The sequence below is a fragment of the Pterocles gutturalis genome, unplaced genomic scaffold (assembly GCF_000699245.1).
Source record: "Pterocles gutturalis isolate BGI_N339 unplaced genomic scaffold, ASM69924v1 scaffold47160, whole genome shotgun sequence".
NCBI classification, from domain to species: Eukaryota; Metazoa; Chordata; class Aves; order Pterocliformes; family Pteroclidae; genus Pterocles; species Pterocles gutturalis.
The window spans coordinates 17,569-29,414 of NW_010147660.1; the positions used below are offsets into that span (position 1 = coordinate 17,569).

Below are 11,846 nucleotides of genomic sequence, written 5' to 3' on the forward strand. Positions count from 1 at the left end.
TCAGTGGGAAGCTCCTCCAGTGCTGCATGTTCAGCCTCTGCCCTAGCATTTGTAAACAAAAATTAATGCATACTTTCTAAGTATGACTCATCATTCTGTGATTCTGTGATCATTTAATTATTTATTGGTGGTTATTTTTCTGTGTCATTCTAACCACACTCATTCAGTGAACAGAGATGAATTTCCTTTTCAGCATCACCTACTAGTTGTCCTCTGCTTCTTCTGGGGTCTCCTTCTGCTCAAATGCTTTTCTGAATGGCAGAATAAAATCTGCTTGTCCAGGGGACAGGTTAGGAAATGTGGCATCAATATACTTTTGAAAAGCTTGTCTTGTTGCTTGTATTTCAGTTTCCAAGCTGTTCTTCCAATCTGTCATCTTTTTCAGTTTTTGCATGAGAGTCTTTACCTGTTCATCTGCTGCTTTCAGTGAAACCATCACTTTTTCCAGTTCATCAAGATGTAGAATCTCAGCTTCCTTGAGCTGCTTTTCAGTCTCATTCTGATTCTCTTTTCGTGTGATATTCAGGGCAATATTAATCTCATGACATTTTTCTTTGTTTAATTGTTCTATATTCTTACGACACAGTTCCTCAGCTAACTTACTTTCTTCTTTGATTTGTTCTACATGCTTTCTATTCAAAAAAGAAAAAGAAGAAAATATTTGTAGGGAACAGCTGTTATCAAAGATTATTTTAAAAACAATTTAAGTCTATTCAGGTTGTTGTAAAACCTCTCTTATTCAACTATAAATATACATGAAATCAGAACTTGATGTAGGACCTCTGAAACAAAATAGGGTAAAGGAAGGCCACCGACGACGCAGAGAAAGGTAGCTGCAGAAGATTATCTTTCTGCATGTCTCACATCCAGTGATAATTTAATGATGCTTGCCTACAAATGGAAAATATAAAGGTTTACTATTGCACTCTTCATATAGGTCTCTCTTTGGCTAGCACTTAAGTACACACTGATTTTCAAATAGACTTTGAACAATTCTGCCCCCAAGTAAAAATGCTGCCTTGAAGTGAAATCCAAGAACTGATTTCTAGACAGATTAATCTGCAATTTTGTTGAAGTGGTACTGAGAACATATTTGTGCTAGCACATTGGTAATAAAACATACAATTGATATTATGTAGTCAAAACATTATGGGTTCTATTCACCAGAGCTGGCTTGGGGACAGGTAACAACAAATGGTGCATCAGGCATTCATTAAGGTTACTGAGCCAAATACTTCAATGCAGAGAAAACCATTTCTGCCTCTGGTATTCTTCCCTCCACTTTGCTGGAGATATTTTTGCAGAACTCTGCTAACATGAGAAGAGACCAGATAAGTTCATGTGGAATGTGATTTATCTTTGTCAGAAAGGGCATGTTTTAATAGTGAAAATGAAGGTATTAAGTAACTGATCAAAACTTCAGTGTGACTCTGTTCAGAAAAAAATCTTTTCATTGTGAGTATAGTGTTATTTTGCTGTTTGTGCTGTCAAAAAAGGAAATGTATTCAACTCTTAAGGGACAGGGATGTGTTATTATTTTGACATCAAAGCTGTTTAATTCACAATGCTTAATCTATACGGGTAGATTCTCCTGCACCCTGCAGATCTCCATATGAACACCTTTCTCAGTTTTGCATAGATGTCATGAATGGTGCATGAGATCTTTATTTCTGATGACTCTGTATCAGCCATAAAAAGCAAAACTTTTGGATCCTTGGTTGGCTTTGTGATACTTGTTTTTAGGAACAAAACATGTTTTGTTTCTACATGGGGCATCAGCAAGAGAGAGTGAGCCTGCAACTCTTGCTGGTCACTTGACATTTCAAAATGTTTTTTTCTAAAGTGTCTGTTGATCTTTTCCTAGAAGACCTGCATTTGAGCAACACTGATGCAATTCCAGTCATTTTCTTTAGCACAGCATGTTTGCCAGCCAAGTCAAGGGAAACCCTAAGAGCACCTGTGCTGCCTGGCTGCTTCCGTCAGGGCTGCCTCCCTCTCCTGTTTCCTGGCTTCGGCCACTGCTTGCATCTTCTCCCGGGCACACTCCATGAGGGCACGCTGAAGTCTGTGAGCCATGCGCTGCTCTGCAGCTTCAACCTCTCTCTTCCACTGATCCTCCATGTACTGCTGCATCTCTGCCTTTGCCTTCCTTACCTCTTCCTTAAGCAAAGTTAAAAGTAGATGCAAGTAGTGAAAACAGCTTATTGCTCAGTTGTCTTTAAACAATCCCCAGCAAAGCCCAGCAGAACAAGCTTCAGGAAAGTATTACGCGGCAATTTCAGTGACTTATTGTAGCATCATTCCACATCATCCATGTTTTCTACATAAAGCACAAAAAGTTCCCTGATGTATTTTCTTCACAAGCTCACTTGGCTGGTAGCATGGTTTTAGAGTGAGATGGAGAAGTCGTCCCATCCTTGGTGTGCTTGTCACCAAGATGTTGCTCAGGCTGATACATAAAGGTCTGACCACACTAATCTTAGGTGGTCTGGATGGACATACATACATCTGGAATCTCAGACAACTCAATATATACCGATATACCTCTGTTGCCATCATAGGCTACGCCAAACCTGACCATCCAGTAAAGCAATCCAACCCATATAACTCACTGCCCAGTCATCTACACTGCTTTGCCACTAATTCATGGTTCCTTCCAAGACCCTTGACAAGTGCATCCTCTGTGGAAGTGGCAAGACATTATTGGGAAAGCTCTAGCTGCTTAGATCTTGGTGGGTTTTCTAATACAGGATGATCAGAGTTACATGAGTGTCTTGGGTCAGGGCCACCACCACACAGTTGCTCCCTCCCCTCCCCTGCCTGCTTTTCCCCCTCCTGGTAAGATGGGGAAAAGGATTAAAAAAAAAAAAAGAAAAAGGGTGTAACCTCATGAGTTGAGGTAACAACAGATTTTAATAATACAACACAAGAAAAGGAGAACATAATAATAAGACAGGATATAGGAAAACACTGATACAATGGAAACACCCCCACCCTCCTCCCAGCTAGCTTCCCCTTATATCCCGGGCATGACACCAGCATGGTATGGAATATCTCTCTGGCTATGCCCACCTCCCAGCTGCTGTGAAGAATTAACCCTATCCCAGCTGAACCCCGGACAATGAGGTTTGCCATAAATCTTTTTCAGACACAACTATAAGCTCTGTCTCTGTATATTTCTATGGATACTGGTTGATTGTCTACTGCTGACAAGAGGAGTGACAAATAATAGGACCTGACTACAAGAAGCCTAACTAAAGCCATTGGACCATTAGTGATGGTGGAAGAACCACATCAGCATTGTTGCAAAAAGCCATTCCTAAGGCTATCAGCTGAAAGCAGTTGTCTTTGACCTATCCTAGACTGTAAAAACACTTCAATCACTCATTCAGTGAGATGTCTTGTTGGTGCCACCATAATTTGTTTGGACAGATGCTGAATAAATTTTCTGCCACCACCTCTCCAAGCTAGCTGCTAGTGACTTAAGACACCTCTTAAAAGTGAACTGCAAGAAACACAAACCACCAAATCTAAACCATCTTGTGAGTACTTTAGTTACATCTGCCTCTTCTTTGGTTTCAGCTGTAGAATTCTGTATCTGCTCCTTAGTCCTTAGACACTGGAGCCAATATTACCAGGACAAATGGTACACGTTCAAATCCCGAGTGCTCAGGTTTACAACGATATATAATAGGCTTATGGCAAGTAACTGAATGCTTAAACGTGAGGAACTGAGCTTCTGCCAACTACTGTCAGCATAAACTATGACAGCAAAAGCCAGAGCTCCCTTGGCAAACAGCTCCATAAAATGGAATGAACTCTGCCAGAAACTTAAGACCACTGTAAACCTCCCTGCTCCTCTTCTTGAGATGCCAAGCACATTGCTTTGACAACTTGCAGTATAAACAGATAGCTATTTAGAAACTTGTATAAAATAAGATTCAAAAGCAAAACACTCCAGCAATTCTTTGTGCACCCTTCATCCACTGCTGGGAGGCTGCAAGACTAAGGATAACAGGTGTCAGATGAACCACGTAATGCCTGACTGAGGAGTGCTTGGATGCTCTAGGGGTAAAAAGCCCTGTGAAGCAGTGCAGAAAGTAGGAAGGCTCAGATCCAGAGGGCAATTGCCTTCCTTTGTCTTTGTACATGTCTCTCAGATATTCAAACAGCCATATAAAGCATGTGCTAAGTATATATACAAATGCAAAGCTACAGTTGGTGTGCTTCATTTAGAAATATGTGTATGCTGGCAGTTTTCCTTCTCCTCCACCCCACTTAGGGTCCAAGTTCAGTAAATCAGTTACACACCTTTCTAGTTTTGATGAATGCAAAACTTCAGGACAGAATTAAAGTTAAGCCTGTATTTAACTGCCCTTAAGAAATGCACCTCATCAGGTTCAGTCGCTGGCTGGATCAAGGCTTTGTCAAAACCATGGTTCTGCCATGCTGGCTATTTACACAGTAACAAAAGCAAACTGGTTCATACCCTTAATTCATTTCCAAGTTTTTCTTTAAGGTCTTGTACAAATGCACTGTGGTTAGCGGCTGCGACTTTGAGAGCTTTATCCACTGCATCCTCCTTGTGCGTTTCAGCCTTTAAAACAAGTTACTATGTAAGTATAGCAGCTCACGTTCTATTAACATCCTATTAAGATGAAGCAGAGGTTAGAGGAAGCTGAGGTTACATATTCAACAATTCTGTATTTTCTATTTAAGAAAACACAGCAAGTTAAATTTAAGACCAGATGGCAAAGTACATTTTCGCCCTTTTGGCAATTTTATTGCAGTGATTCCTGCTCAAGTGTGGCCACACAAAAGCATTGAGCCGTGAGTTGTAACCACTATACATCCATATAACATAAAGGGCAGTTTCAGAACATTACATAGCATTATGTAGAACAGCTTTAACAACCAGTAACTTCTGTTTACTTTAGAGGCCATTTCAGACCAGATGTAAAATTTCTTATTAATCCAAAGTATGCTTTGTTGGGATCAGAAACTGGAGAAATACGTGCACACAGAAATCTGTGAACAAAGCACAAGCTGAAATTAATGACAGCTCTATAGCAGTGACTTCAAAGTCATTTATTAACTGTCTTTATGCTTCTGCAATTATTCCAAAGAATCATCATCACTTAAATGACAGGAGTGTAATGTAATTTACCTGAGACCAAAGTTCAGCTTTCATTTTTTCAATGCACTCTTGTATCTCTGCCTCCTTCTTTTTATGTTGTTCTTTTTGAAGGTTTGCTCCAATCTCTGTACGATCAACACAAGCGGATCATGTGCAACAGCCAACCAGAATGCAGAACCCCATGCTTCTCTCCCAACCCCTTTCCTTGGCTCTGCAGCTTAATTAAAAATCAAAAGGCTAAAAACCACACACCCTCATTTCACATACAGGAAAACACAATTATTATTGCTTGTGCAGTTCCAGAAATGTAATAGGAAGCTGCTGAAGCCAACTCTCACCCTTCTAGGCAAGGCTGCACAACAGGAGAGCATCATGGGTGTCCCTCCTGTCTCCTTGTCTTGACGGTCATTCACACAGCACAAGCAATAAATCAGTCTTGAGCTTTCTTGGGAATGATTCACCTGTTTCTGTCTGCGACCGAACTGAGTATGTCAACACAGGGCTGCAGCTTTGTGTTCTGAGACATGCACGGCACCCACCCTGCTGCTGGGGCTCTCAGTACACAGATAATCTTGCTATTGTTCAAAAAAGAAACCAAGCACACCCCTCTTCACAACACACATTAATTAAGATGCACAATGTGATTTCTACAAAACTTTACACAGCTGATCATAAACCTCTATGACAATTAGGCATAGCTGTCCTTCGTCATTGAGGTTATGATTGTGGTATGCCCGAAAAAAATCAAACCTCAAGAGGCTCTACAGAGCCTCAAACTAAGGTCAGCAGCCAGAATCAGGTGTAAGAAGGTAGGATTCAGGATGAAACATCCCAGCTGTATAAGATGATCTTTGCAAATGTTAAGTCAAGCACAGTTCTTCCCAAACTGCTTGAGCCTTAGAAAAATTCGCTAATGGTTTTACAGCTAATTATCTTTTGCACTTCATTATGCCCAAATCCGAATGCCTTCATGCACCACAGGATGGCTGACCGTGTCCCCCCTCTGAATATGCTGGATTTCTTAATATTCACAGGGTAACTGCAATTCTTTCCTACCAAGATGTGCATGCCTTCATGACTCCCAAAAACAGATGGATACAACAGCTCATGGAGTTTCCCTAAATATCAGATTGGGAGGAAAGGATTTCAGAAACAAACTTACCCAGTATATCACGATGAGTGTAATATCGTGTTCTGAAAGGCTTATACTCCCTGATCTTATCAAAAGTAGCACTGGAAGGTGGTGGTGGTACTATTTTTGAACATACAGCACAACAAACAAAGGAATCCAGATCAGGACTTCTAATCATTGTGGTATTCTAGTAGTTTTCTGTAATACAGTTACTAAAATGTCAGAACTCTATTCCTGATAGATCTCTTGCCTGCAGAAAGCTGATGAAGAGAAAAAAAATCATTGACCATTACTTTGTACCAAGTTAGCTGAAATGTTTGGCTTCAGATTAGGATTCACGTGTGCCGACAACTTGGTAACATGCTGCAAGCAGATGATGAGGGAGGGCTGTATGTAGTGACCCCTTACAGCCTTAATACAGCTCCCTACGTAGCAACTGTCACTAGGCGGGGCTGGCTTTGCTCACAAAGAACTAACTATCCCTGGTAATAGTTATGGAGCATCACAGCAGGCTTTGGCTTTTTAATGCTTTTTTTTTTGTTGTTGTCAAATGTCAACAAGTCCTATTCAAACCATGTAGTCTAAGGAAATTTTAGGAGCAGTACAACAGCTACTGTTTCAGATATTTGAATCATAGTATTTTGTTCCTGCTCTTGGTGAAAGCTAGCACAGACAATAAGGAATTGGCAAAAACCTGAAAGAGCCTCTGCTGGGGAGATAATTTTGACTCAGTTCCTGTCAAGCCAGCTATCATCCCTTGTAGATAACTGCTACTAGATTGAAGATGAGATTGAGAAAAACGGAACAAAATAAGTTGTATTAGTGCTTTTGCTTATCCTCCAGACACCTAAGCAGAGCAGTGCTTTCAGAGTTGAGCCAACAAATTTTGCTACAAATGTAGTTGTGTTTGGGTGGGTTTTTTTTTCCTTTTAATCCCTATATGCACATAGTTTTAATGTCTATAAATCAGGTACTTAAACCAGCAAATGCCAGTACTATAACACCCATTAATTTAGTACATTCTTCACTGTATTTGCACTGCTTTATCTCCTTTTTATAGACATTTTTTTGTAGCATTAAGAGAGTTAATCTGTATAGCAGTTACCACAAATAAATATGGAGAGGCTCCTTAAAAATAAGGTCAAGTCTAAATACTCTTCCTTCAGCCTGGGCAGCTCTAAATTAACCTGGTTAACAGGACCTTACTCCATGCAACAGGTAAGAGGCCCCATCTCAGACAGCTTTTCTAGGAAGTGCACATTGCCTAGACCCTGCCCAGGTCAGTCCCACACCTTTCTCTTTCACCACCCCACCCCGCTTCCTTTTCCCCCAGTGACTTCCAGATCCATATTCACTTCACAAAACATAACTCAAAATTTTAAGAACCCAAACCCTGCATTATTCCTAAATATGTGAAAATGAGAGACTGGGCTTTCTCACTTTGAATCATCTGCAGGTAAAAGGATCCAAGTGTACATTTTAAAAGCCTGCAGAAAAACAATTTAAATGCTTACAGTGCTTACAGCACTGTTTTTGGAATAATTTAGCTAAATTCATGCAAACACACAAGAGTAATGCATTTTAATGAACTGAAGAGAGCTAAAATACTGTGTGATCCTTTTTAAAATAATATATTAATTCTAAAGATCCATCACATCCTATCGAACAAAACATATTTTACAGGATAAACACAGCATGTACTAGTTCTGAATATCTGATCAATTCACTTGGAAATTCCTTCACCAATCAAAAGGCAAGCAGTTTCCTCACCTGCAAGCTTTTGGATTTGCCCAAGACCTTGCTGTTGCAAGGCAGCCAGGCTCACAGAGGGGAATATACTTTTAAAGATTGTAAAAATGCTATTGTTTTATAGCTTTGTCAAAGACAGAGCTCACTTTTGCTTCTCAGGAAGGAGGCAGCCAAACCAAGGCCCAGCTGAACTTAGGCCACAGATAACTAAAAAACACCAGCAGAAGGAAAATCACAGGTTCAAAGAGAAGCATTTAGAGGGAGATACAGAGAAAACTCACAGAGCAACTGCTGTCACTCAAGGCAACCACTCACCTTTTCTTATCTTCAATAATAAAAGCCAAAGCAATTTCCAGAGTGGCAAAGCAGACAGATGTCCCTGCATGTTCTTTCTTCTTTGGCCTGACAGAAGCCACCTTGGTCAAAAGGGGGTTAACAAAGAGGTTTCTCAGCTTCTTGGGAGTCCTTGATGGGGCTGTAAATATGAGACGCTGAATGGAAAAATGCGACCAGAATATTGACAAAGAGCCTGTGGTGGAAAAGGGGCACAGCCTGGTATGTGCCCTCCAACCACGTGTTCTGGAGGCTGACTCATGGGATACTGTCTAGGAAATGTCGACATGCAGAAGTAGCTGGGGAAGCTTGTAGAAGGCCTCAGTGCTGGAACAGGAAAGCACCCCCCTGAACATTTTGCTCGAGGCACAGGCTCACGTAGACCACCTCATGTGCTAAGGAAACACCACAATGCCCGTCTGCCCTCCAGCCACACTCACAGCAGCACCCACCAGCATCCGGCCGAGGGGTCACCTCCAACACACATGCGGGGCTGCTCGGCAAGACTGGGCTTGTTCAGGTCAATAGTTTCTTTTCTTTGTGTCTGTTGCCAATTTTACACTTTTCATGCATTATTTTGAGTTCAGTAACCTATAATACATTGAAGTTATGCAATGTACTTTGCAATATAGAGAAATTTAATTTTTGAATGCAGCTTAAATATACTAGTCCTTCTGACTAGTCAAGAACACCACACAAGCTCTGGCCAACTGGAGTTACACATATCGATTGGGAAGCTGATACTGGTATGTTCACTGATCTGCTGTCTGATGCCATACAGGAGAGGTAATGGAGACAATTTTTTCCTGCCCTTCTCTTGGCAGAAGCACGCACTTCACTTTTTTGCCTCTATCTAGGTACTAATTTTTTTTTTCATTTCTATGGAAGAGTATATTAGCAGCCAAGGATTATTTTGGTCAGTATTTTACAAATTCCTTTATTAAATAAAACCCTTCAATGACTGCTTTATCAGCTCTTTCTTGCCTTAATATTATTTTACTTGTGCTGTTGTTAATTATCAGCTTTCAACACATCAGACCAACTTTTCCTTATCACACACAATATATTATACTTCCTGTTTAAAAAATAAAAAAGACAAACCCCTGTTTTCATTAATCAAAGCAAAGAGAGAAATGAGCTGAACTATCATGTAAATTTCCAAGGCATTTACCAGTCTTAACTGCATGTCCAAGGTAATTTCATATCTTCTGACATACTGTGGAGACTGCAGACAACAAATCTTAAAATCACTTTTATGTTCACATGTATCTTAACTGCAATTTATTTGTACAGGCATGGCATTTTATAAAGGAACTTAAATTGGATTAAATAGCAAGAGAGACATTTATCCATTATTTCGATGGACAGAGAAAAAAATAGTAGTTGCCTTGAAAAATTCTGTAACTGATTTGCTGATTTATTTCCTTACATTCTCAGTCCCACTTGGAAGTTTTCCTCCTCATATACCTGGAGCCCTCACTGTCGATTGCTTCATAAAGGTCCTTTTTATTCTCTACTGTTGCATGCAAATAACCAATGTAGGCCACACAGAGGGTAATTGCTACGAGTCCAAATGCCATCACAGGTTTGTTCTGACAAGAAAAAAAAAAAAAAGAGCATGTGTTTTTAGTCAAACATCTTTCATTCAACAAAAACATTAATTCTTCTATCTTAGCTTAGAAAATGAACATCTGCAAAAATCACCACTGCCTTCTTGCAGACTGATCCAAATAACTTTAATAAGCAGCAAGAAAGGAGCCATGATCTTCTGATAGCAAGAGGAATTCCCTATGAAAAAGAGGACTCTGGAGACAGAACATTGCATTGCCTACTGCTCTTTTTTTTGCTGGTTGCAAATCCTGCTTGAGCATGGATGAGCTGGCCAAAACCAATTACTAAAGGTAACTATCACAAACTTCTAACAGAATTCATCCAGATATGCTACTGGGACAATGTATCCTGCTCCTGCCAAGCAACCTTGATTATATTCCTCTAAAACAGATCATGTATTATCATCACAACATCTGTTTTTATTATATGCACAAAATTTCATACAGTCTTGCTGGGTTCTGCTAGTGTATATAAAACTCAAGTATGATCAACTTAATTATAAAAGCAAGAAAAATCAAAAATACTGAAAAGTACCAAAACTCTCCTCTTTTCGCGTCAAAAAGCCTGCATCCTATTTGTTCCCTTTTAAATATTAAAGAGGACCCCTATTGTTTCACCTGCCAAATTAAATGGATATTATGCCTGCAAACAGTCTTTTCTGACAGCAGCTTGGCTAGGTACAAAAGAATCAGACAATATAACCGTGAAATAAAAGCTGGAATAAACAATTAAATGTTCTGGGCTCTTAAAAATCAGAGTGGAAAAAAAAGCAAAAATATTTTTAGTTACATTACTGGGTTGTTTGCATAACAAGAGACGGTTATATAATGCACACAAAATTACAATTATTGCTTTACAGCAACTGCATCTCTCCAAGCATATTTAGTTTCTCTGACAATGAGACTCTTACAGGTTTAATGAAAAGCTCTGGGTTCACAGCTCGGAAGAGATTGAACACTCCTCAGTCCTGGTTTTCTCTCTTTGAGTGTTTCATTTTCATTTGGAGGTTTGGTAGAAGACATTTTAACTAATGTTGAATACTTCCTAAAAACAGAATGAGAAATAAGTGTCATTTTTATGAAAAATTGAAAGAACTACATTGACTGTATAAGAGTTCACAGTCAGATTGTCTCCTTAAAGCATGAATTTTAGTTTGTGTATATATTAACAATTGCCTTTGGTGCTACCTAACATTCCAAGCTTAAACACACTTGATTTTCAATCTTGTCAATTTTGTGCATCCTAAAATTAACTTTTGGAGATGCACATCTTTATATAGCAAATGGAAGACTCCTGATAATGGGCTTGTGTTTTTTAACTTGCCTTTGGCTAATGCTTTAGCCACCTGTGGACCAAGTAGCAGTCTTCAAACCACTGGCGCTTTTTTTTTTTTGTTTTTAAAACCTTACATGTAACAGCACAGCCCACACCCCATAGTAGTACAGTCACTCCATCCACCCACTCCAGCAGCCCCAGGACTCAGATCTCACTTTTAGACCCAAGGGGCAGGTCACCTGCAAGATGTCACCTGAGCAAAGGTGAAAACACACCCTTGGTTAACCCTGCTTACCGAGGGGCACAGCAGACACGGTGCTAAGGACCCCCTGCCCTGCAGTTCACACAAATGGCGCACAGCCAGCGCCTCAGGGGCAGGAACCCAGCCCAGCAATCGCCCCGGGCCTCCTCCCGCAAGGCCCCGGACACCACAGGGACATCAGGGTAGCATGAAGGTCAGCTAAAGGCGACCACACGGGCACAAGGCACTGCCACTCACAGGCTGGCACACCTCCCCTCCACATGTGGAGAGCAACAAGCCCAGCAGCTCAGCCACACTTCCCCGTACCTGCCCCCAGGCAGCACAAACCGCGAGGGCAGCGACGGAAA

At 40.5% G+C, this 11,846-nt stretch overlaps 2 protein-coding genes across 2 annotated transcripts; both read right to left on the minus strand.

Annotated features, from left to right (window-relative positions):
- Positions 1-202: 202 nt before the first annotated feature.
- Positions 203-6,447, minus strand: LOC104470973 (chromosome unknown open reading frame, human C6orf163). The gene is made up of 5 exons (XM_010086115.1): positions 6,300-6,447; positions 5,168-5,262; positions 4,490-4,597; positions 1,958-2,160; positions 203-632 (listed from the first exon to the last, which is right to left on the minus strand). The coding sequence occupies exons 1-5, from the start codon at positions 6,445-6,447 to the stop codon at positions 203-205; spliced, it is 984 nt and encodes a 327-aa protein (XP_010084417.1).
- A 3,337-nt stretch (positions 6,448-9,784) lies between these two features.
- On the minus strand, positions 9,785-11,035 carry SMIM8 (small integral membrane protein 8). The gene is given in 3 exon segments (XM_010086114.1): positions 9,785-9,943; positions 10,873-10,912; positions 10,914-11,035. Coding segments are annotated over 3 exon segments (321 nt in total).
- Between the last annotated feature and the right edge of the window lie 811 nt (positions 11,036-11,846).